General features: G+C 49.1%; 1 protein-coding gene across 7 annotated transcripts in view; it reads right to left on the bottom strand.

The window, feature by feature from the left end:
- Positions 1 to 26,891, bottom strand: part of MTPN (myotrophin) — a 312,389-nt gene that overhangs the window by 76,879 nt on the left and 208,619 nt on the right. For all 7 annotated transcript variants that reach the window (XM_030217256.1, XM_030217253.1, XM_030217254.1 and 4 more), the window contains one exon: positions 26,007 to 26,120. In XM_030217256.1, coding sequence (XP_030073116.1) covers positions 26,007 to 26,120 — 114 coding nt within the window. The remainder of the gene's footprint in view (positions 1 to 26,006; positions 26,121 to 26,891) is intronic.

The raw sequence follows: 26,891 nt of genomic DNA, 5'->3' as shown, positions 1-26,891 counted from the left end.
ATGACTTCTCACCTTTGCCTTCTTGTTAGCCCAATAAAAGCGTACAATCGACTATAACGCTGGAGATCTTTCTGTAAAAGCCGTAAAGGTAAAATCTGAAGGAAATACAACCACCTAGGTAATATTACCATCTTAATGAGACTGATACGTCCTATCAATGGTAGAGATAATGCTTGCCATAATTCCAGCTTCTGCTCAGTTTTAAGCAACATTTGGGCCACATTTATACAATACAGATCCCCTAAATCAGCCGTGAGAAAAAGCCCTAAGAACTTAAAAGATTGGTCTGCCCACCTCAAGGGAAATGTCCCTAGTCAACAAAGCCTGACTTGCAGCGAAATAGCCAGCGTCTCCAATTTATCTAAATTTAACTGAAACCTCACAAAGTCTCCGAATTCACTAAATGTCTCCAGCAGGGACCTCAACAAGACCTGCGGATCCATCAGCAACACCAAAAGGTCGTCAGTGAACGCTGCCACTTTAAAACCCTCCTCACCTCCCATAGCACCATGAATATCAGGGTTAGCATAAATATCTCTGATGAGAGGATCTAGATAAAGAATGAAAAGAAGTGGTGACAAAGGGCACCCCTGTCAGGTCCCACAGCCTATCAGGAAATCTCCAGAAATTTGACCATTCAGCATAGTAACTTAGTAGATGACGCCAGAAAAAGACCTGCACGGTCCATCCAGTCTGCCCAACAAGATAAACTCATATGTGCTACTTTTTGTGTATACCCTACCTTGATTTGAACCTGTCCTCTTCAGGGCACAGACCGTATAAGTCTGCCCAGCACTATCCCTGCCTCCCAACCACCAGCCCTGGCACAGACCATATAAGTCTGCCCAGTATTATCCCCGCCTCCCAAAACTGGCTCTGCCACCCAATCTCGGCTAAGCTCCTGAGGATCCGTTCCTTCTGAACAGGATTCCTTTATGTTTATCCCATGCATGTTTGAATTCCGTTACCTTTTTCATTTCCACCACCTCCCGCGGGAGGGCATTCCAAGCATCCACCACTCTCTCCGTGAAGAAATACTTCCTGACATTTTTCTTGAGTCTGCCCCCCTTCAATCTCATTTCATGTCCTCTAGTTCTACCGCCTTCCCCTCGGAAAAGGTTCGTTTGCGGATTAATACCTTTCAAATATTTGAACGTCTGTATCATAATCACTCGTTTCTCCTTTCCTCATGTTCAGGTTAACAAGTCTCTCCTCATATGTCTTGTATACATGTTCAGGTCAACAAGTCTCTCCTCATACGTCTTGTAACACAAATCTCATACCATTCTCGTAGCTTTTCTTTGCACCGCTCCCATTTTTTTAACATCATTCACAAGATACGGCCTCCAAAACTGAACACAATGCTCCAGGTGAGGCCTCACTAACGTCTTATATAGGGGTATTAAAGCCTCTTTTCTTCTACTGGTCACACCTCTCTCTATACAGCCTAGCAATCTTCTAGCTACGGCCACCGCTTTGTCACACAGTTTCATCGCCTTCAGGTCCTCAGATACATAGGCGCCCGGTAAAGAGGCTTGGGGAGCCAGAAGTGCAGCAAGGGCGGGGCGGGTGCAGCTCGTGAACATCTCCCTCCCCCCCCCCTCCGGTGCGCGACGGTCCCGATCTTTATCCCCCGTCCCCCCGACGTGACAGGAGCGGAGGAGGAGAGCAATACGGTACCGCACTAGTCCAGGGGAGGGAGGGGAAGCGATGCCAGACAGACCGACCAAAGGGAAAGGGGGGTGGAGAGAGGAGGATGTGAGACGCCACATCTAAAGAGAAGAGGGAGGAAGGAACGCAATGGCAGGGCATGGGAATGGGAAAAGGGGGGTGGAGAAAGGAGTAAGAGTGATGGAAGCAAGAAGGGGAGGGAAGAGAAAGGTGGGATGCATGAGGGAGAGGAGAGATGCATGAGGACGCTGGAGGAGAGAGAGAGAAAGTGGAAAAGTGCAGGGGAGAGCCAGAGAGAGATGGGGAGAAAAAGAGGGGACATGGAAGAGAGCAGGGGAGAGCCAGAGAGAGATGGGGAGAGAAAAAGGGGACATGGAAGAGAGCAGGGGAAAGCCAGGGACATGGAAAAGAGCAGGGGAAAGCCAGAGAGAGATGGGGAGAGAAAGACGGGCCATGGAAAAGAGCAGGGGAGAGCCAGAGAGAAGATGCTGGATGGAAGAGGGGTACAGAGAGAGAGAGAGATTAGTGGAAAGATGGGGGGAGAAAGAGGGGACATGGGCAGCAGAGAAAAGCTGCTGGGGAGAAATGCTGAATGAAAGGAGGGAGAAAGAGGGAAAAGCTGGAAGGATGGGGATAGAGAGGACATGCTGAATGGAAAAGGGTCAAGAGAGAGAACTGTTTAGAAGGAAGGAGATATAGAGGGAGACAATAGACGGAAGGATTGGGAGAGGGTAATGGGTAGAAGGATGGAGAGAGAAAGAGGGATGACACTGGATGGAAGGGTAGGCGAGAAAGGGGGAAGGTGCTGGACATGGATGGATGGAGGGGAGGGAAGAGAGGAGAAATCTGGACATGGATGGAGTGGAGGGCAGGGAACAGAGGAGAAATATTGAACAAGGATGGAGGGTAGGAAAGACAAAGGAAGTACATGCACATGGATGGAGGGGAGGGGAGAAATGCTGGATATGGATGGAGGGAAAATTGCTGAATTTAAGGGCTGGATCGGAACACTTTGAAGGCAGATGCTGAAACTGGAGAAAGGATAGGGACAGGGCTACAGATGGTAGACAGGACGCATAAAGACACACAAGGACGCATAAGGACACATGAGGATGGTGGACATGGTGAGAGAAAAAATATCAAATGGAAAGAAGACACTGGGACCAAAGTGAATAGAAAAACTAAATGATCAGACAACAAAGGTTAAAAAAAAAAAGTATTTTATTCAGAATTTATTAACTGGAATATGTCAGCTTTTGGAAATGTGCATCTGTGATATTTTGCATGTACGTTTCAATTTTTCTAGTATTGCTGCATGCTGAGTCTGACTTATTGAGGTAACTTTCCAGTTTTGCCTTCATATCTGTTGTGTCGTGTGTTTTTCATGTGTAATCAAGGTGCAGTACATAAGTACATAAGTAATGCCATACTGGGAAAAGACCAAGGGTCCATCGAGCCCAGCATCTTGTCCACGACAGCGGCCAATCCAGGCCAAGAGCACCTGGCAAGCTTCCCAAACGTACAAACATTCTATACATGTTATTCCTGGGATTTTGGATTTTTCCAAGTCCGTTTAGTAGCGGTTTATGGACTTGTCCTTTAGGAAACCGTCCGACCCCTTTTTAAACTCTGCTAAGCTAACCGCCTTCACCACATTTTCCGGCAATGAATTCCAGAGTTTAATTACACGTTGGGTGAAGAAAAATTTTCTCCAATTTGTTTTAAATTTACTACACTGTAGTTTCATCGCATGCCCCCTAGTCCTAGTATTTTTGGAAAGCGTGAACAGACGCTTCACATCCACCTGTTCCACTCCACTCATTATTTTATATACCTCTATCATGTCTCCCCTCAGCCGTCTCTTCTCCAAGCTGAATAGCCCTAGCCTCCTTAGTCTTTCTTCATAGGGAAGTCGTCCCATCCCAGCTATCATTTTAGTCACCCTTCGCTGCACCTTTTCCCAATTCTACTATATCTTTCTTGAGATGCGGCGACCAGAATTGAACACAATACTCAAGGTGCGGTCGCACCATGGAGCGATACAACGGCATTATAACATCCTCACACCTGTTTTCCATACCTTTCCTAATAATACCCAACATTCTATTCGCTTTCCTAGCCGCAGCAGCACACTGAGCAGAAGGTTTCAGTGTGTTATCGACGACGACACCCAGATCCCTTTCTTGGTCCGTAACACCTAACGTGGAACCTTGCATGACGTAGCTATAATTCGGGTTCTTTTTTCCCACATGCATCACCTTGCACTTGCTCACATTAAACGTCATCTGCCATTTGGCCGCCCAGTCTCCCAGTCTCGTAAGGTCCTTCTGTAATTTTTCACAATCCTGTCGCGAGTTAACGACTTTGAATAACTTTGTGTCATCAGCAAATTTAATTACCTCGCTAGTTACATCCATCTCTAAATCATTTATAAATATATTAAACAGCAGTCCTAGCACAGACCCCTGAGGAACCCCACTAACTACCCTTCTCCATTGTGAATACTGCCCATTTAACCCCACTCTCTGTTTCCTATCCTTCAACCAGTTTTTAATCCACAATAGGACATTTCCTCCTATCCCATGACCCTCCAATTTCCTCTGTAGCCTTTCATGAGGTACCTTGTCAAACGCCTTTTGAAAATCCAGATACACAATATCAACCGGCTCCCCTTTGTCCACATGTTTGTTTACTCCTTCAAAGAATTGAAGTAAATTGGTCAGGCAAGATTTCCCCACACAAAAGCCGTGCTGACTCGGTCTCAGTAATCCATGTCCTCGGATGTGCTCTGTAATTTTGTTTTTAATAATAGCCTCTACCATTTTTCCCGGCACCGACGTCAGACTCACCGGTCTATAATTTCCTGGATCTCCCCTGGAGCCTTTTTTAAAAATGGGCGTTACATTGGCCACCCTCCAATCTTCCGGTACCACGTTCGATTTTAAGGATAAGTTGCATATCACTAGCAGTAGCTCCGCAAGCTCATTTTTCAGTTCTATCAGTACTCTAGGATGAATACCATCCAGTCCAGGAGATTTGCTACTCTTCAGTTTGCCGAACTGCCCCTAGTATTCTACTAGTGTGTAGTATTTACAGCCCTTTTTGGTTTTGTTTTGTTTTTTGTTTCACTAGGTTTTAGAGCCCAGTGTAATTACAGTGCTGCCTTTTCACGCATAAGGTTGTAGCTCGTCCTGTCCTTGGAATTAGTGCTGTTATAGTTTGCTAAGGTTATGAGTGTGTTTTTGCACAAGTTTGTGTATAGTGTTTTGCAGTGGAGAGATTGTGTATTGGCCTTACTGAGGTGGCACCAAAACATCAGAAAGGGTTTTAGAGCCTAAATCACGACACACTACCTCTTGAAGGATCTACATATAGTCGTTAATAGAAGGAGTTCATTGTGAACACTATCCACCCTAAAAGGGTGTTTTGTGGCTCTACATGAGAATTGTGATATTATGATCCCTTGTTTCATATTGTTGCCGGTCTGCATTTTCCATATGGGTGGTATATTGGTGTATTAGGGTCTGCCTAGTGTTATGGTACAGTAAGGTTCTGAGTGTGTTTTTGCACAAATTTGTGCATAGTGTTTTACAGTTGAGCGATTGTTAGTATATGCTTTGAGCAACCACTTTATTCTGACATATGATACATATCTAATATCTAAATTTAATAAAAGGTATTAATTGTGACTTATTTTTATTTTTTCTGTGTGTTATCAGACAATTATGGATTTAAGCTCCACCCCTGGCTCCACCCCCTTTAGCCTCCCCAAACAGTTGGGCCACCGACCGCCTATGCTAAGACACTATCACCCCAAGATCCCTCTCCCCGTCCGTACCTATCAGACTCTCCCCGCCTAACACATACGTCTCCCTTGGATTTCTACTCCCTAAATGCATCACTTTGCATTTCTTCGCATTGAATTTTAATTGCCAAACGTAGACCATTCTTCTAGCTTTTGCAGATCTTTTTTCATGTTTTCCACTCCCTCTGGGGTGTCCACTCTGTTGCAAATCTTGGTGTCATCCGCAAAAAGGCAAACTTTACCTTGTAACCCTTCGGCAATGTCACTTACAAATATATTGAATAGAATCGGCCCCAGCGGGGGCGTGGCAATATGGCGCTGTGAACTCCGGTAGAGAGAACGCTGTCGAGCTCCGTGCTGAATATTCATAATACCGCGTTTCCAATATGCCCCATTCTAAGAGGAAAGGGAATGTGAGGACGTTCCCCCAACCTACCTCGACATCTTCCCCTGTTCAACAGAGGCTCGACCGCTTCCTTACCGGCACCTCCGTTTCAGGTCTGAGTATTCCCACTGCGGAACAAGCCGAAGGAGCGGTATCTCCGCTGGGTTTAGAGGCATCGCTATCGCCTCCCTCAGCCTCTAACAATCCCCCTTGTCCAGCTTCCACTGCCGCGCTAAAAGAAAACGAGTATGCTGCCGGAAGTGCTGCGTCGGCGTTTTCTGCTGGGGGTTCATCGCTGCAGGAACAGTGTTTGGAAGGAGAGGCCCCCGAAACATCTAAGGAGGTAAATCTTGGACAAATTTGGAAAATGCTCACTGGTATGAACTCAACTCTTCAAAAATCTTCAGGTGAGATATCTACTTTGCACCAAAAATTTGAGGAATTAGTTAATAAAGTGGATGTGGTAAAAAAAGATTTGTCTTCTCAAGTTAAACAATTACAACTTGAGGTAAAGCAAATTCAAGACTTTAATCACATAACTACTAAAGATAAGTTGGCTCTTCATAAAAAAATTGAACAAAGAGAGAACTATAATAGACGTCTGAACCTTCGAATATTAAATTTTTCTAAAGTTCCTGGGACCTCACCGATTGATATGTTTAAAAGGTATCTTTTGGAAAACTTGAAAATTCCCCAAGAAGCATTTCCCCCTATATCCAAGATTTACTACTTGCCTAAAAGCCCAGTAACTGCGGGAGGAAATAGAGGAGGTCCGGACTTGAATATTGATGTGAATAATATCTCAGACATCTTAGAACAATTGCTAGAAAATTGTTCAGAGAGAGCTACTCTTTTGGTGATATTTGTTTTTGAACAGGACCTCAATACAATTTTAAGATTATACTTCAAACAATCAAAAACTCCTTTTGGAGGAAATAGGATCTGGATATATCCAGATGTCACAAAGTCGACTCAAGAGAGGAGAAAAAATTTCCTGATTATGAAAAAGGAGGTTCTGGACTCGGGGGGCACTTTCTTCCTAGCCTATCCGTGTAAATGTTTGATAAGATATTTGGATGTAAAGTACATATTTTATTCACCTGAACAGTTAAGGGCATTTTTGGATTTGAAAAAGTTGTAATTTTGTTGGGTTAAAGATTGATAATATTGGGGAGGGTAATCACATGTAAGTCTTTTGTTGAATTGTTTAGACTATACCTAAATGACTCCTTTTAATCCTGCTGCGTCCCCTTAACATTAGTGGTCTAAGGAAGCTGATCTTTTTTTTTACGTCAAATATTATTTCGTCTTTCTTTATCTTAAGCTGTGTTTTCTTTCACAAGTGTTTAACTTGTAATAAAAATGTTAAATTCAATTAAATAAAAAAAATTTAAAAAAAGAATCGGACCCAGCACCGATCCCTGAGGCACTCCACTACTCACCTTTCCCTCCTCTGAGCGAACTCCATTTACCACCACCCTCTGGCATCTGCCCATTAACCAGTTCACCACTTCGAGTCCTATCTTTAGCCTGTCTAGTTTATTCAAGAGCCTCCTGTGGAGAACAGTGTCAAAAGCTTTGCTGAAATCTAAGTAGATTACGTCCATAGCACGTCCTTGATTTAATTCTCCGGTCACCCAGTCAAAGAATTCAATGAGATTTGTTTGGCACGATTTCCCTTTGGTGAAACCATGTTGTCTCGGATCTTGCAACTTATTTCCTTCTAGGAAATTCACGATCCTTTCCTTCAGCATCGCTTCCTTTACTTTTCCAATAATCGAAGTGAGGCTTATCGGCCTGTAGTTTCTGGCTTCTTCCCCATCACCATTTTTGTGAAGAGTGACCACCTCCGCCGTTCTCCAATCCCACGGAACCTGTCCTGTATCCAAGGATTTATTAAACAAATCTTTAAGAGGACCCACCAGAACCTCTCCGAGCTCCCTCAATATCCTGGGGTGGATCCCGTCCGGTCCCACTGCTTTGTCCACCTTTAGATTCACCTGCACACGTGGCGAAGCGTATAAAGTCCGGATTACCGTAACAAACCACACCGTAAAGCCATAGGCCTCCGATGTCGCAAACAGAAACTCCCACTGAACCTGATCAAAGGCCTTCTCAGCATCAAAACTAACCAGCAAAAAGGCCTCCAATGTGCCTTCACCGACTTCAGTGATGCCAAAATCCACATAAGATTTTTAGCCACAGACCGCCCTTGGACAAATCCTACCTGTGACTCATGGACAAGAGATGGCAGGATATGGCTTAATCTATTAGCTAATATTTTTACCTCACAATTTAGAAGCGATATCGGCCGATATGGCATTGTTAAAAGAGGGTCCTGATTTGGTTTAGGCAGTCCTATAATTTGTGCTAAATTCAAGTGCCCTGGCAAAACCTGTGCATCCACCCAAGCGTTAAACACCTTAGTTAAAAGTTCGACAATCACATCACCCAGCAACTTGTAAAACTCAGCCCGGAAGCCATCTGGTCCCAGGGCCTTTCCCAATTGACTGCAGCTAACTACCTAGGAAACCTCATCAGGCTGAAAGGGCACATTTAGAATCTCTCTGTCAGTATGAGAAAGTCGAGAAAGAACTCGTCCCTCCAGATATAAACAACACGGAAGGTTATCAGATTCCAATGGAGTGTACAAATCTTGGTAAAAGGATTTAAAAGTGTCGCAAATAGCGCTACCAATGTGAAATAGCCTCCCGGTCTGACCCCAAATAGTGATGATCATTCTTGATGCCTGCTTTTTCACTATCAATCTAGCTAACAGTTTACCACCTTTGTTACCGTGTTTATACAGTTGATATCTATAAAAAGCTTGAGATTTAACCGCCCTATCATTAATTAAAGTGTTTAAAGCTGTCTGCACAGACAGTAATTCCTGTTGAAGGGATGCGCTAGGATGTCCACCAAATCTCCTGCACAGACTTCTCACTTGGTGCTCTAGGTGAAGAATCTCTCTCTCTCTGGTTTTCTTGAGATGATACATACCTGTAGCAGGATGATTGTTCTCACGACTGGGGCGACGTCCATGGCAGCCCCCTCCAACCAGAAAAAAGTCTTGCCGGAGGTCCCGCAAGCGGAGCATGCCCACCGCGCATGCGCGGCCGTCTTCCCGCCCGTGTGCGACCGCTCCCGCTCAGTTAAAAGCAAAGGAATAAGAAATAACTCCAAAGGGGAGGAGGGAGGGTAGATGAGAACAATCAGCCTGCTGTCCTCGGAGAACACCTGCTACAGGTATATATCATTCGCTTTCTCCATGGTCAAGCAGGCTGCTTGTTCTCATGACTGGGGTATCCCTAGCTCCCAGGCTCACTCAAAAACAACAAAGAGGGTCAGTTGGGGCTCGCAACGGCGAGGACATAAGAACTGACCTACGAAAAACAACTGAGAGTGCAGCCTGAACAGAATAAAACTGGGCCTAGGAGGGTGGAGTTGGATTCTAAAACCCGAACAGATTCTGCAGCACCGACTGCCCAAACCAACTTTCGCATCGGATATCCTGCTGGAGGCAGTAATGAGATATGAATGTGTGGACTGAAGACCACGTCGCAGCCTTGCAAATCTCTTCAATAGTGGCTGACTTCAAGTGGGCCACTGACACCGCCATAGCTCTAACACTGTGAGCCGTGACATGACCCTCCAGAGTCAGCCCAGCCTGGGTGTAAGTGAAGGAAATGCAATCTGCTAGCCAATTGAAGATGGTGCGTTTCCCGACAGCAACCCCCCTTCCTATTGGGGTCAAAAGAAACAATTGTGTCTGTGTGGGCTAGTCCGCTCCAGGTAGAAGGCCAATGCTCTTTTGCAGTCCAATGTGTGCAACTGACGTTCAGCAGGGCGGGTATGCGGACGGGGAAAGAATGTTGGCAAGACAATTGACTGGTTCAGATGGAACTCCGACACCACCTTTGGCAGGAACTTAGGGTGAGTGCGGAGGACTACTCTTATGATGAAATTTGGTGTAGGGAGCATGGGCTACTAAGGCTTGAAGCTCACTGACCTTCTGAGCTGAAGTGACTGCCACCAAGAAAATGATCTTCCAAGTCAAGTACTTCAGATGGCAAGAAACCAGTGGCTCAAAAGGAGGTTTCATCAGCTGGGTGAGAACGACATTGAGATGCCATGACACTGTTGGAGGTTTGACAGGGGGCTTTGACAAAAGCAAACCTCTCATGAACCTAACTACCAAAGGCTGTCCAGAGATAGGCTTACCCTCTACACGATAATGGTAAGCACTAATCGCACTAAGATGGTTCCTTACTGAGTTGGCTTTGAGGCCAGACTCCGATAAGTGTAGAAGGTATTCAAGCAGGGTCTGTGCAGGACAAGAACGAGGTTCTAGGGCCTTGCTTTCACACCAGACAAACCTCCTCCACTTGAAAAAGTAACTCTTCTTAGTGGAATCTTTTCTTGAAGTAAGCAAGACTCGGGAGACACCCTCAGGCAGACCCAAGGCAGCGAAATCTACGCCCTCAACATCCAGGCCGTGAGAGCCAGAGACTGGAGGTTGGGATGCAGAAGTGTCCCCTCATTCTGAGTGATGAGGGTTGGAAAACACTCCAATCTCCACGGTTCTTCGGACAACAATTCCAGAAGAAGAGGGAACCAGATCTGATGGGGCCAAAAGGGCGCAATCAGAATCATGGTGCCGCGGTCTTGCTTGAGTTTCAGCAAAGTCTTCCCCACCAAAGGTATGGGATGATACGCGTACAGGAGCCCGCTCTCTCAATGCAGGAGGAAGGCATCCGACACTAGCCTTTCGCGGGCCTGAAGCCTGGAACAGAACTGAGGCAGCTTGCGATTGGTCTGAGTGGCGAAAAGATCCACCGAGGGGGTGCCCAACTTCCGGAAGATCTTGCGTACCACACTTGAATTGAGCGACCATTCGTGCGGTTGCATGAGTCTGGCTCAATCTGTCGGCCAGACAGTTGTTTACGCCTGCCAGGTACGTGGCTTGGAGAAGCATGCCATGCTGGCGAGCCCAGCGCCACAACCCGATGGCTTCCTGACACAGGGGGGCGAGATCCGGTGCCCCCCTGCTTGTTGATGTAGTACATTGCAACCTGATTGTCTGTCCGAATTTGGATTACTTGAAAGGACAGCCGATCTCTGAAAGCCTTCAGCGCATTCCAGACCGCTCTCAACTCCAGGAGGTTGATCTGCAGACCAGATTCCTGGAGGGACCACCGTCCTTGAGTGTGAAGCCCATCGACATGGGCTCCCAACCCCAGGAGAGATGCATCCGTCGTCAGCACTTTTTGCGGCTGAGGAATTTGGAATGGGCGTCCCAAGATCAAATTGGAGCGAATCGTCCACCAGTGGAGTGAAGTGCGAAAACCGGCGGACAGTCGGATTGCATCTTCTAGATTACCCGTGGCCTGGTACCACTGGGAAGCTAGGGTCCATTGAGCTGGTCTCATGTGAAGACGTGCCATGGGGGTCACATGGATGGTAGAGGCCATATGGCCCAGGAGTCTCAACATCTGCCGAGCTGTGATCTGCTGAGATGCTCTGGCCCAAGAGGCAAGGGACAGAAGAGTCTGCGCCCTCGCTTCGGGGAGATAGGCATGAGCCGTCTGTGAATTCAGCAGGACTGCAATGAATTTGAGTGACTGGACTGGGCGTAGATGGAACTTTGGGTAGTTTATCACAAACCCCAGTAGCTCCAGAAGTTGAATAGTCCTCTGCATGGACTGTAGAGCTGCTGCCTCCGAGGTGCTCTTCACCAGCCAATCGTCAAGATAAGGGAACACATGCACCCCCAGCTTGCGTAGTGACGCCGCCACCACCACTAGACACTTCGTGAACACCCGTGGCGCGGAGGCGAGCCCAAAGGGCAGCACACAATACCGGAAATGTTGCGTCCCCAGACAGAATCGCAGATACTGTCTGTGAGCTGGCAGTATCGGGATGTGAGTATAAGCATCCTTTAAATCCAGGGAGCATAGCTAATCGTCTTTCTGAATCATGGGGAGAAGGGTGCCCAAGGAAAGCATCCTGAACTTTTCTCGGACCAGATATTTGTTCAGGTCTCTCAGGTCTAGGATCGGACGCATCCCCCGTTTTCTATTCCACAAGGAAGTACCTGGAATAGAATCCTAGCCCTTCTTGCCCTGGTGGTACGGGCTCGACCGCATTGGCGCTGAGAAGGGCGGAGAGTTCCTCTGCAAGTACCTGCCTGTGGTGGGAGCTGAAGGACTGAGCTCCCGGCGGGCAATTTGGTGGAGTGGAGATCAAATTGAGGGCGTACCTGCACCACACTATTTGGAGAACCCACTGGTCGGAGGTTACGAGAGGCCACCTTTGGTGAAAAAATTTTAACCTCCCCCCGACCGGTAGGCCGTCCGGCACGGGCATTTGTATGGCGGCTATGCTCCCGTGGGGATCCAGTCAAAAGCCCATCCCTTGCTTTTGCTGGGGAGGCGTAGGGGCCTGCTTGGTCGCACGCTGTAGACGCGAACGAGCGCGCTGGGGTTGAGCCTGGGAAGGCTGTCGGGAAGGAGGATTGTACCTATGCTTGGAGTAAGCGTAAGAAGCAGTCTTCTTTCCCCTGAAAAATCGCCTACCTGAAGAGGTAGGTGCTGAAGGCGCCCGGTGGGAGAGGTTGTCAAGGGCGGTTTCCTGCTGGTGAAGCTGTTCGACCAACTGCTCAACCTTCTCACCAAAAATATTATTCCCCCAGCAAGAGACATCAGAGCCGCTGCTGAGTCCGATTGTCCAGGTCAGAGGCGTGCAGCCATGAGAGTCTGCGCATCACTATACCTTGGGCAGCGGCTCTGGATGCAACATCACAAGTGTCATAAATACCCCTGGACAGGAATTTGCGACACGCCTTCAGCTGCCTGACCACCTCCTGAAAAGGCCTGGCCTGCTCCGGCAGGAGCTTGTCCACCAGGTCCTCCAGTTGCCGCACATTATTCCGCATGTGAATGCTCATGTTGAGCTGGTAAGACTAGATCTTGGTCATGAGCATGGAGGAATGATAGGCCTTCCTCCCAAAAGAGTCCAGAGTGCGAGACTCATGCCCTGGGGGCGCCAAGGCGGTATCCCTCGAACTCTTGGCTCTCTTGAGAGCAGAATCCACGACCGCAGAGTCGTGTGGCAACTGAGTCCTCATCAACTCCGAGTCTGTGTGGACTCTATACTGGGACTCCGCTTTCTTCGGGATGGTGGGATTAGATAACGGCTTCAGCCAGTTTCGCAGCAGTGTCTCCTTCAGGACATTGTGCAGCAGAACTGTGGAAGACTCTTTAGGTGGTGATGGATAGTCGAGGACTTCGAGCATCTCAGCCCTCGGCTCGACCACCGTAACCACAGGAAAGGGAATGCTCACAGACATGTCCCTCACAAAAGAGGCGAAGGAAAGGCTCTCAGGTGGAAAGAGTTTCCTTTCTGGTGAAGGAGTGGGGTCAGAGGGAAGACCACAGGATTCCTCGGACGAGAAATACCTGGGGTCCTCCTCCTCAGTGTCGGACATGAGTTCTCGGACTTCATTCCGAAACCGGGCCCGTCTCAACTCAGAAGAACCACGTCCTCGATGATGGCGTCGAGAGGTGGATTCCCGCGCCGGCGGGGACGAAGCTCCCTCCATTGACATTGACGGGGAGTCCACCTGAGTGGCGGCCAAGACCGATGCCGCAAGCGGCACCGGTGTCGATGACAGCATCACAGGGCCAGAGCCAGCCAGTGCTTCAATCAATGGTGCCGAGGGCGCAAGCACCCCCGGCACCGGTAGGGGCTGGCGCAGCAGCCCTTCCAGGATACCTGGAAGAATGGCTCGGAGGCGCTCGTCCAGAGTCTCTGTCAAGAAAGACTGAGGGACTGGTGCCGGAGTCGGTACTCGAATCTGCACGGGGCCAGGAGAAGGTACCGGACTGCTCGAAGATCGATGCATCGACACCTCCTGGATGGAGGGCGAGCGGTCCTCCCGTCGTCGACGCTTCTCGGGTGCCGACTCTCTCGACGCCCTGGAGCTCCCGGTACCATGTGAAGGGGGCGACCGATGACGATGCTTCTTAGCTAATTTCTTTGGATGCACATCATCGGCGCTCCATGGTACCGACGAGGAGGATGTGGAATCCACACACCTCCTCGGGGTGGGTCCGAAAGGGGTCGGTCCCGATGGCCCTGTAGAGCAGGAGCTGCCGAGGCAGGTGGAGGCCCACTCGGCTGCTCACTGCTCCCAGCGAAAGAAGGTCGTCGGGCCGGTGGTACCTGTACTCCTGAGGTCGATGCCATGTCCGTGCCATGTCCGGGGCTGAAGTCGACGACGACGCCACCGGTGCCGATGCTGCCGACGTCGACGCTTAAGTGCTGGCGCAAGCTCCAAAAATCCAATCCCATTGAGCTTGCCTCACTACCTGTGTCCGTCTCTTCAAGCCGAGACACAAGTTACACGCTTTGGGATTATGCTCAGGCCCAAGGCACTGAAGGCACCAAGCGTGGGTGTCGGAAAGCAAGATCTGCCGGACGCACCGACCACACTTTTTGAAGCCACTGGGTATCCTCTATGTCATCGATGGAAAAATTGCGGTGGTGAGGTCAAAATCAGCGATGATGGCGAGGAAAAGGCCACCAAGAGGAAAAAAAAGAAAACGAAGACGCTAAACTACGAAAAAGGAAGGACTTTTTTTTTTTAAAGAAGAAAAGGAGAAAAGCGCTACCAGTTTCCGAGGCTGACAACGGAGAGGGACACAAAGCAGTCTCTCTCCAAGCACGGAAAACAAAAAATAGCGGGAGCACACGGGCGGGAAGGCGGTCGCGCACGGGCAGGAAGACGGCCGCGCATGAGCGGTCGGAGTGCCCCGCGCGGGACCTCCCGCAACACTTTTTCCCAGTTGGAGGGGGCTGCCGTGAACGTCGCCCCAGTCGTGAGAACAAGCAGCCTGCTTGTCCTCAGAGAACTAATGATATCCCCTCTCAAAACCGCCTTTGCTGCTTCCCAAAAAAGAATTGCGTCACTCGCAGACAATTCACTGAATAACTTATATTCCTCCCAACCAGTTAATAAAATCTCTCTCAATTTCACGTCATGATATAGTAAACTTGGAAATGCCCAGGTTCTAGAGCAAGTCACCAATCCACCTGGCTTCCATTCAAACCAAACCGCAGCATGGTCAGAGACCGCATATGGACCAATCTGAACAACCACCACCTCCGTGAAAAGTGATCTGGAAGTCAACAAATAGTCAATACGCGATTGAGTTGCGTGTGCTCGTGACAGGTGTGTATAGTCTGTCTGTTGGGTGTAACACCTGCCAAACATCCAAAAGATCTAGGACATTGCAGAAGTTTGGCAAGCCCCTGACAGATCCCATCCTCTGTCCCGAGGGCAGATGCGATTTGTCAAGTTGTGGGTCCCATACCATGTTGAAGTCTCCCCCTAGGATCATAGGAATAGAGTCCACTTCTGCTACAATACCCACCACCTTTTTATACAAGGCTTTATCTAACTGATTAGGGGCATAAATACTTCCACGGCAGCCCCTCCGATCAGAGATCTTACTAGCAACAGAGTTTGCTAGTCCTCACGAGCCCGCGATGCGCGCATGCGCGGCCGTCTTCCCGCCCAAAATCGCTCGTGTTCGCTAGTCCCGTACCAAGCAAAAACAAGAGAAGGGAAGACACAACTCCAAAGGGGAGGTGGGTGGGTAGGTGAGAACAATCAGCCTGCTGTCCTCGGAGAATACCTTCTACAGGTATGTAGCATTCGCTTTCTCCGAGGACAAGCAGGCTGCTTGTTCTCACAAATGGGGTATCCGACGCCAGTCTGTCGCGGGCCTGCAGCCTGGAACAGAACTGAGGGACCTTGTGATTGGTCTGAGTGGCAAAGAGGTCCACCAAGGGGGTGCCCCACACTTGGAAGATCTCGTGAACCACTCTGGAACTGAGCAACCACTCATGCGGTTGCATGATCCTGCTCAATCTGTCGGCCAGACTGTTGTTTAGGCCTGCCAGATACGTGGCCTGGAGCCACATGCCGAACCGGCGTGCCCAGTGTCACAAGCTGACGGCTTCCCGACACAGGGGGCGAGATCCGGTGCCCCCCTGCTTGTTGATGTAATACATAGCAACCTGGTTGTCTGTCTGAATTTGGATAATTTGATGGGACAGCCGATCTCTGAAAGCCTTCAGAGCGTTCCAGACCGCTCGCAACTCCAGGAGGTTGATCTGTAGACCTTGTTCCTGGACAGACCAAGTCCCCTGGGTGTGGAGCCCATCGACATGCGCTCCCCACCCCAGGAGTGACGCGTCCGTGGTCAGCACCTTTTGCAGCTGAGGAATCTGGAAGGGACATCCCAGGGTCAAATTGGCTCGAATTGTCCACCAATGAAGGGAGAGGAGAAACCTCGTGGACAGACGGACCACGTCCTCTAGGCTCCCAGCAGCTTGGCACCACTGGGAGGCTAGGATCCATTGAGCAGATCTCATAAAAAGGCGGGCCATGGGAGTCACGTGAACCGTGGAGGCCATGTGGCCGAGCAATCTCAACATCTGCCGAGCTGTGATCTGCTGCGACGCCCGCACCGAGGAGACGAGGGACAGCAGATTGTAGGCCCTGGTCTCCGGGAGGTAGGCACGGGCCGTCTGGGAATCCAGCAGAGCTCCTATGAATTCGAGTTTCTGAACTGGAAGAAGGTGGGACTTTGGATAATTTATCACAAACCCTAGCAGCTCCAGGAGTTGAATAGTCACCTGCATGGACTGCTGAGCTCCTGCCTCGGAGGTGTTCTTTACCAGCCAATCGTCGAGGTAAGGGAACACATGCACTCCCAGCCTGCGCAGAGAAGCCACTACTATGGCTAGGCATTTGGTGAATACTCTGGGCGCGGAGGCAAGCCCAAAGGGTAGCACACAGTACTGAAAATGCCGTGTTCCCAGCCGAAACCGCAGATACTGCCTGTGGGCTGGCAGAATTGGAATGTGCGTATAGGCATCCTTTAAGTCCAGAGAGTATAGCCAATCGTCCTGTTGAATCATGGGAAGAAGGGTGCCCAGGGAAAGCATCCTGAACTTTTCCTTGACCAGATATTTGTTCAGGGCCCTTAGGTCTAGGATGGGACGCATCCCCCGTTTTCTTTTCCACAAGGAAGTACCTGGAATAGAATCCCAGCCCTTCTTGCCCCGGTGGCACGGGCTCGACCGCATTGGCGCTGAGAAGGGCGGAGAGTTCCTCTGCAAGTACCTGCCTGTGCTGGAAGCTGAAGGATTGAGCTCCCGGTGGGCAATTTGGAGGCACTGAGGCCAAATTCAGAGAGTACCCTAGCCGGACGATTTTGAGAACCCACTGATCGGAGGTTACAAGACCCCACCTTTGGTGAAAAAATGTTAACCTCCCCCCGACCGGTAGGCCGTCCGGCACAGGCACTGGGACGTCGGCTATGCTCTGCAGGAGCCAGTCAAAAGCCCGCCCCTGACTTTTGCTGGGGAGCCGCAGGGGCCTGAGGCGCGCGCTGCTGACGAAAGCGAGCACGCTGGGGTTTAGCCTGAGCAGCAGGCTGGCGGGAAGGAGGATTGTACCTACGCTTGCTGGAAGAATAGGGAACCGTCCTCCTTCCCCCATAAAAACGTCTACCCGAAGAAGTAGAGGCTGAAGGCGGCCGGCGGGAGAACTTGTCGAAAGCGGTATCCCGCTGTTGGAGCTGTTCAACCACCTGTTTGACCTTCTCCCCAAAAACATTGTCCCCCCAGCAAGGGGCATCCGAAATCCGCTGCTGGATTCGATTTTCAAGGTCGGAGGCACGCAGCCATGAGAGCCTGCGCATCACCACACCCTGCGCAGCGGCCCTGGATGCATCAAAACAGTCAAAGACCCCCCTGGCCAGGAATTTTCTACATGCCTTCAGCTGCCTGACCACCTGCTGAAAAGGATTGGCCTGCTCAGAAGGGAGCTTGTCGACCAAGTCCGCCAACTGTCGCACATTGTTCCGCATGTGTTTGCTCGTGTAGAGCTGGTAGGACTGAATCTTGGCGATGAGCATTGCAGAATGGTAGGCCTTCCGCCCAAAAGAGTCCAAGGTTCTAGAGTCTTTGCCCGGGGGCGCCGAAGCATACTCTCTAGAGCTCTTGGCCTTCTTGAGGGCCAGATCCACCACACCAGAGTAGTGTGGCAACTGAGTCCGCATCAACTCCGGGTCCCCATGGATCCGATATTGAGATTCGATCTTCTTGGGGATGTGGGGCATAGTTAAAGGTTTCGCCCAGTTCGCCAGCAACGTCTTTTTGAAGACATGATGCATGGTTACTGTGGACGATTCTTTAGGTGGCGAAGGATAGTCCAAGAGCTCCAGCATCTCAGCTCATCCTCCGTGACCACGGGAAAGGGAATTGCCGTAGACATTTCCCGGACAAAGGCTGCGAAAGAGAGACTCTCCGGGGGAGAAAGCTGTCTTTCAGGCGAGGGAGTAGGATCAGAAGGAAGACCGTCAGACTCCTCATCAGAGAAATATCTGACGTCTTCCTCTGCTTCCCACGAGGCCTCCTCATCAGTATCGGACACCAGCTGGTGGACTTCGGTCCGAAGCTGCGCCCGCCTCGACTCCGTGGAAACACGGCCACAGTGGGAGCGTCGAGAAGAGGACTCCCGAGGCGGGGGCGACGGAGCTCCCTCCATTGACGTCGCCGGGGAGTCCTCCTGGGAGGCGGCCGGCACCGCAAGCGGAACCGGGGCGGGCGCTCTCACCACAGACGAGGGCCCAGCCATCGCCTCACTCGACGGCACAAGCACCCCTGGTACCGGAGAAGGGCGAAACAGCTCTTCCAGGATCCCCGGAAGGACGGCCCTGAGGCTCTCGTTCAGAGAGGCTGTGGAGAAAGGCGGTGGGGCCGGTACCGGTGTCGAGCTGCGAACCTGTTCCGGGGATGGAGGCGGTACCGGGCTGTCCACAGGGGAACGCATCGACACCTCCTGAATGGAGGGTGAGCGGTCCTTTCGATGTCGACGCTTGGGTGCCGGTGGTACCGGCAACCCAGAGCTCTCGGTACCACGCTTGGAGGGTGACCGATGCTGGTGCTTCTTTGCCTTCGCACGACGCACGGCATCGGTACCCCCCGGTACCAAAGAGGAAGACGTCAAATCCAAACACTTCATCGGGTCCGGGTCTGAAGAGGGTCGATTCCGGGGGGGCTGTACCGCGGGAGCCTCGAGACAGGCGGAGACCTGCTCATGGGCTCACCGCCACCAGCAGGGGAGTGGACAGCCCTCACCTGCACTCCAGACATCGAAGCACCCTCCGACGACATCCTCAGGAGGAACGATCCCGGTCTCGTAGCTGCACCCGACAATGACCTCGATACCGAAGGCCTCGATGTTGATGCCGTACCGATGGACGCGGTACCGAAGTCGATGCTGGGCGCGGTAACGAAGGCTCCAATGCCGAGGAACGCGGGACTGAGGATGTCGACGCGCCGGATGAAGCCCCGAACAAACTGTTCCACTGGGCTAATCTCGCCGCCTGAGTTCTCCTCTTCAAAAGAAGACAGAGATTACAGGCCTGAGGACGGTGCCCAGCCCCCAGACACTGAAGGCAAGAAGCGTGCCTATCAGTGAGAGATTATCCGGCCGCACTGGGTGCACGGTTTGAAGCCGCTGGAAGGCTTCGATAACATGGGCGGAAAAATCTTGCCGGCAAAATCAAAGTCCGCGAGATAAAGGAAAAAGTTAGAAATTTTTTTTAGTGAAAAAAACGCGAATCGCGAGGGATCTCCAAGGGGCGCGGAGCGATCGAAAAAACAGCCGTCCCGAGCCGCGGAAAAATGGAGACTAGCGAACACGAGCGATTTCGGGTGGGAAGACGGCCGCGCATGCGCGCATCGCGGGCGTGCGCGAGGACTAGCAAACTCTGTTGCTAGGAAGATCTCCGATCGGAGGAGCTGCCGTGGACGTCACCCATTTGTGAGAACAAGCAGCCTGCTTGTCCTCGGAGAAAGCCTCCTTACGTGCTACCATAACCTTACAAAAAATGAAACGCCCCTCTTTATCTTTAAACACTTTATGTATCTGAGTGACCACCCCCATTCCCACCTTTCCTACTCACTGCTGGCGTCACCACACAATCCCCCACCCACCACTTTACCAATTTTGCATGTTCTGCATCAGAAAGATATGTTTCCTGTAAAAGGGAGACATCCGTTTTAAGGCGCTTGAGCTGCTGTAAAACTTTAGAACGCTTAATAGGTGAATGAACACCTTCCACATTCCAAGTGACAACCCTCACCACACAAAAAAAATGTTTTGTCATCTATAGCTGTATAATGTCAGGTTCTCAGGTTCAGAGCCAGCGGGGCCAGCCTCTGGAGCAAATGTGAGCCCTTGGGCTGCTGACAAGGAGCGACAGCAGCAGGCAAAACCCACCAACCAACTCTGGGCAAGCACACCGACACCGGCAGGGACTGCAGGCACCACCCAGCGAGCCGGAACACACGGACTGGAACACTGGACTGGAATTCCCCAGACTGGAGGACACAAGACTGGAACCCCAGACTGGAACACTGGACTGGAATCCCCCGGACAGGAGGACACAGGACTGGAGCACACCGGACTGGTCCACACAGCTTCACCTGCACTTAGCTACTAAGCCCCCCAGGAGTTGAGCTCCTGGGTTCGAGTAGCCGGCAGGACTTGCTGGACGACACAGGGACCAGGACTAGAACAAGCTGTAACTGAAGTGCACCTAACTCCTAAAGTGACCAAAAGTGTTCCTAAGCCCAGCACCAACAGAAAAGCTCCTAAGCCCTCCACTAACAGCAGTGCTCCTAACAGAAACTAACAGGGGTGCCCCTACGCCCTACACTAACAGAAGTGCAGGGAAGCCACAAGGGAAAAGGAAGGGAAGACAAATGCCAGACCTAACACTGGTGCTTCCTAAGCACCAAGCTGCAGCAGCTAAACACGGGTTCTCACCCCGGTGCTTCCTAAGCACCAAGCTACAGCAGCTAAACACAGGTCACGAGGAAAAGCGGGGAAAGCACAAGGAAACAAGCAGGAAAGCCAAATACCCAAACAACAAAAGGTGCTTCCTAAGCACTTACTAACAAGGGTGCTCCCAGCATCAAGTTCCAGCACTGCACTAACAGCAGTGCTACTCACCGTAGCAAAAGGGAAAGCAGAGGAGCCAAAGGGAAAAACAGGGAAGTCAAACACACAAGACACAAGTGCACACTGACTGCACTAAACTAACCTGGACCTAAAGCAAGTAGCCAGAAGCAAACGTTGCGAAGGCCCTGAAGAAAAGAACCCACTTCCTTATCAAGGCCCTCCCAGATGATGTCACTCTCCCTACAGCCAGGCAGAACACATTCAAACCCCGAGAGGCCCAACCCACATCAATGCAGCACCGAGAAGCTCTTGAAGCCAGTACCCCCAGGGAGAGGTAGAGCAACTCAGACCACACCCACAGCTGCAGTAAAGTGAGACAATTAATCCCATGCTGCTGGAAGCTGCCAGCACAGAGAGGTAAATGACCCTCAGCTTAGCTGGGTAGAGAAGGGCGAATTTGATTCTACATTCAATCAATTGTGAGCAAATTGGTGAGAAAGTCCTTCTCAGCGCCGCTACTGAGGCAGAGTAGTCCTGAAAGCATAAGACTCGGTTCTTTTCATATTTCAGCTCCCTTCCTCCATATAAAGCTTGCAGGACCGCTGATTTTTGAGCAAAATTAAGAAATCTGCAGATAAACATCTTAATTCTACCCGTCCGAGGGTGGTTAAGTCCAATCTTGTGCGCCTGCTCTATATGCAGCAGACCCACCGATGCTGGGAGTGTCAATTCTTTAGTCAGCCATGTTTCCAGGAACCCACGAAGGTCTTGAGCCCCCAATGCTTCAGGTAAGCCCACAAAACGCAAATTATTACGTCTGGAGCGGTTCTCCAAATCTTCCAGCTTTCCTGCATAGGTCTCAACTATTTTGCATGCAGTTTTGCACCGCCTCAATCTTCGTTACCAGGTCAAATTCTCCCGTCCACTGCTGATACCCAGTCAAATCTTGCCCCAGCTGTTCCACATTACTTTGGAGGTGGTTCTAGTTTAGAATCAATAGGGCTTAGTCTTTTGTCCAGGAAAGCTTCTGTTATGATCCTGTTGTGACTTGGGCAGTGAGCTCTTGTGCCCCGACTGAGCACGGTGTGTAGAGTCGCGTTGCACTCGGTCAGGCAGCCGGACAACCCCTAGCTTCACCTGGGAAGTGACCACAGTTCCCCAGGGGTTGAGCCCCCAGGTGCAGGTGGCCACCAGGAAATCCGGAACCGGACGGGGTTGGGCCACCCAGACCAGGCTAGAAGCAAGGCAGGCAAAAACTCAAAGGGTGATCCGGTACAGTCCAGAGATCAGGACCTTTGAAATGAGCTGGACTTTCCCAAACTGTAATGGCCCGCACTCCAAAATCTGGAATGAGACCGAGGTGAATGTTATAAGGGGTATAGGCCCCTGCCTACATAGCTATAATACAGAGCTTGACTTGACAACCTCCTGCAAGAAGAAAACACCAATGCAGGATGAACTTCTGAATTTGCTCATCAGCAGGAATTTGTTTCTGAGCTATTTAGCTGATGTCATGATTGCACAACCACTGCGCCCTGATCTACTTCTGCAGTGACCAAATTGACATACCCCAGACACTATGGGTCTGGGGACTTTCCTGGATTCTAGGAACTGCATCCTTAGTAACAGACAGACATTCTTGTGGTTTCTGAGGTCAATGTGTCCTGAACGGGGGGGGGAGGGAGGGAGTGCTCATCTTCCAAGATAAGGCCTCTATCACAATTATATAAAGAAGCATCTAGAGACCAAAAGAGCCGATTCCATCTTCAGATCCTAAGCTGTAACCAGCACCTGCACCTCAACTTAAGAACTTCTCTGCTCATCTCTTCAACATGGTACATATCACTGGTTACCCTCATCTATATCCAGGTTGTAAGCCAGCTTTGTTACTGCTAAAGGGTAACAGCAGGAGGCCTGATTGCACAGCCTAAACCAGTGCTTGTGTGCATTTATTCCAGCTCATTTTCTTTAAGCTTATGTGTCTTTTACTTCTTCCCAAACTACCTCACATTTGCATGTAATTCTTAGTTATTCACGTTTCACTTTTGGTTATTTAATTGCTTGTAAATAAAGAGCTTCTATTTAATAATTGGCCTGTTCCCTTGCTTGTCAACATCATTCAGGAGTGACCGAACTCAGGTACGCATACCAGAGGGATGCAATACCTAAAGTAATACGAGAGAGCATAGCATTACCCATATTCTTTTCATTAGGAGGCAGTAACCTGTAGCTGCTCTACTATAAATGAAATGGAGTCTTGGATATATCCTCTAGAAAACATTGTCCCTTGGACTCGCCCACATCTTTAACAATTTTCTCTAAATCCTCACCAAAGAGGAGCTTTCCATGAAAAGGCAACTGTGCAAGTCTTGACTGAGGCCACATCTGTCACCCAATGTCTTGAGACAAAGACACAGTCTTTCTGCTACAGCTAAGGACATTTCCTTAGCAGAGGTCCCAAGCAGATCACATAACAAAAAAGTCTGCTAAATAGGCTAAACCGGCTTCTATGGAAGGCAGAGACTGTACCAAGTCCTCAGCCGCAGAAGTTTTTTTAACCCAACACAAGCAAGCCAGGGCAACGTAGGATCAACAAACTATGGACAATAAACACAAAGTGGCAACCTCTGAAGCTTTCGATCCTGGATGTCCTTGAGAGCTGTTCTGCCCTCCACTGGAAAAGTGGTTTTCTTGGTCACTGCAGTGACCAGAATGTCCACCTTAGACAACCATAAAGGACTCCAACACCTGAGAAGGCAGAGGGCAAAGCTGAGATAGACACAGCTCTGTCACCATCAAACCTGCATCAGGGGTAACCCACTGCACTGAATGCAGCACCTGCATAGCCATGTGAAAATTAAATGCTTTAGGTGGCTTCTTGGTGTCCGACATCATAGGATGAAAGGTAACTGCTGAATTGAGGTTTTCAGAAGAAGAAATGTTAAGTACCTCCAAAGCTTTTGCAATCAGGAAAGGAAGTTCTTTAAGGAAGAGCTTGACTGCAATAGAATCATCAACTTCCTCCAAAGGGTCAGACAGCAAGTGGCATGAAGCCCCTAGAGAGAAAAATCAGAACCATTTCTGAGGGTAAAGAAATCTCTTAACTTCCTCTGATTTTCTAAATAGGGGCACTTAGGCTGTTCAGAAAAAAAAAAAAAAAAAAAAGACTACTGGGGGGCTGCAGAGGGCCAAGAAGACAAAGGTCTCTAACAAAAATGCCTGCTGATTTAAAAGCACAAAATCCTGGGAAAAAAAGAATATTTAAAGAGTTCTTCCTCCATTTGAAGAGCAGTCCAGCCCCTGCAATGCAACTGTAGTAACATTTCCCACCAGTTAGAAAAGTCCCAGCAACAGTTCTGGGGAACAGCGTGCGTAGGTGCTTAAAAAAATGGCTGCCATGGATGAATGCTCAGAGCAGGGTACAGTAGTCTGCCAAACATCCGCCCACAGCCCCTCTGATGAACCCGAAGCAGCAGCCGTGGCCAAGTTGGCAGGAGGCGGACTGGAAGAAGCCATACAGCAGACTGTCTAGAGCCCTGACAATGCTTGCCGGCTCCTTCACTGGGAGAAATGTTTCACAAGTTTATGCTGGGGTTGCCATGATAGCAAAGAAGAAAGTGAAAATAAGCAGTCAATGAAGCTCCCAGAAGACTGTTGGTAGGAGACACAGCAACTGAAGAAATGGTGCAAAATCAGCTTGCTGCCTAGAGCAGAACTGCTTGTCCCTTTCTAAGGCAAGTTACTTATCTCCATTTTTTTTTCTTTTTAAAAAGAGTCAGGAGATTTCTGTTTTTGTTTTTCCCCTCAATCAGTTAACATCAGAAAACTAAAAAAAGAGTAGACATGGTGGGGGATGGGGCACGGGGAGGAACCTGGCACCACCAGGTGTATCCCTGGCAGACAGGCTAACCTTAGCCAAGACAGACAAGGAGCAAGAACTACAAAGAGCTGCACTGGATGTCTATCTACCTGTTGAGATACAGAGAACAGAGCTCTGCAATAAAAGATTCCTTTTCAGTTTTCTATCTCCCCCTGCTAGTAGATGGACATAACCTACAAGTCTCTGAATTGATATGGGGAATGAAAAGGAAAAATTGTTAAAAAAAAAAAAGTGAAACCACATACTAAAAATTTCTAAATGAGTCTAAAGGAGATATAACAAGCTAAAATGATTAAAATAACTGCTTCTGCCATTCTAGCAAAACTTAAACCTCAATGTCTAATCACATTATATACCCCTGGATTCTGACATTTTATATCTGCTCAGCTTCTTGAACTTCATACTTATAAATACTATCCTATATAATAAAACGCACCTCCAACATTCTGAAGCTGACTGCATGGCTGAGGCATTCCTGCTCTCTGTATCCATCTCCTGAATTGACATCACGTACTTCCGGGTTCGTCACAAGCAGAAGTGACCAAACACACAAGGTTTCTCGGCTTCAGAATGTTGGAGGTGCATTCTATTAAATAGGATTGGTCAGTTCCTTGGAAGCACAGCCAGAGCTCAGCGTACTGCACAGTAACGCTCAGACACCAGAGAGAGGGGGGGGCCCGACACCAGAGAGAGGGAAGAGGAGGGGCATCTCTGTCACACACACACACACTCTCTCTCTCTCTCTCACAGTCAATGTCTTTCTCTCTCTCACACACTCTATGTCTCACACTGTATCACATTCACTCTGTGTCACACAGTCACTCACACACTCAGTCTCACAGAGAGTCTGTGTCTCACACACTCTCTCTCTCTCGTATCTGTGTGAAACACACTCTCTCTCACACTGTCTCACATACGCACTTGCACACACTCTCATTCTCACACACACTCGCACCCAGACTCACTCTCTCACACACAGTCACTCAAAAATACACTCTCTCAAACACACACACTCAGAGGAAAACCTTGCTAGCGCCCATTTCATTTGAGTCAGAAACGGGCCTTTTTTTTACTAGTTAATCTATAATTTTCAGCAGTTTACAAATACGGATTATCTTAGGTAGTGCTCCCTACCCTTGATGACAAAACTCCTAATATCAAAGCTATTATTTTAACTAAACAAGAAACTGTACAATTTGGCTAGATATATATTACATACATTGATATTGGCGCCTTTTGACAGCAAGAATTCCAAGATCTCATCCTGTCCACAGTCTGCAGCATAGTGAAGAGGCTTTCTTCCACCATCCAGCGTCTTGTTTACATCTGCCCCCTTCCAAATAAAAGATAGATAAGTACCAGTGTATTACCTAAGTAACATTATATGCTCAGAATCAAACCATTTCTATTTTAACACGGTATGTCCTTGAAAGCAAAAAGGCAGCTTTCTTTTATAAGCAGGGTTCATAGCCCATGCACTTTTAAGGAACATTTGTAATATATTTCATTGTATTTTTATTCAAATTCCTCTACTTCCCCCTAAAAAAACAGAACTTAAAGCAGTTTACTGCATCTAATTTAAAAAGTATAATCGCTAGGAAACAGAGTGGGGTTAAATAGGCAGTATTCACAATGGAGAAAGGGTACTTAGTGGGGTTCCTCAGGGGTCTGTGCTAGGACCGCTGCTTTTTAATATATTTATAAATGATTTAGAGATGGGAGTAACTAGTGAGGTAATTAAATTTGCCGATGACACAAAGTTATTCAAAGTCGTTAACTCACGACAGGATTGTGAAAAATTACAGAAGGACCTTACGAGACTGGGAGACTGGGCGGCTAAATGGCAGATGACGTTTAATGTGAGCAAGTGCAAGGTGATGCATGTGGGAAAAAAGAACCCAAATTATAGCTACGTCATGCAAGGTTCCACGTTAGGAGTTACGGACCAAGAAAGGGATCTGGGTGTCATCGTCGATAATACACTGAAACCTTCTGCTCAGTGTGCTGCTGCGGCTAGGAAAGCGAATAGAATGTTGGGTATTATTAGGAAAGGTATAGAAAAAACAGGTGTGAGGATGTAATAATGCCGTTGTATTGCTCCATG

The sequence above is a fragment of the Microcaecilia unicolor genome, chromosome 10, assembly GCF_901765095.1.
Source record: "Microcaecilia unicolor chromosome 10, aMicUni1.1, whole genome shotgun sequence".
Lineage (NCBI taxonomy): Eukaryota > Metazoa > Chordata > Amphibia > Gymnophiona > Siphonopidae > Microcaecilia > Microcaecilia unicolor.
Note: the sequence above shows the minus strand (reverse complement) of the source record. Positions and strands in the feature narration are given on the sequence as shown.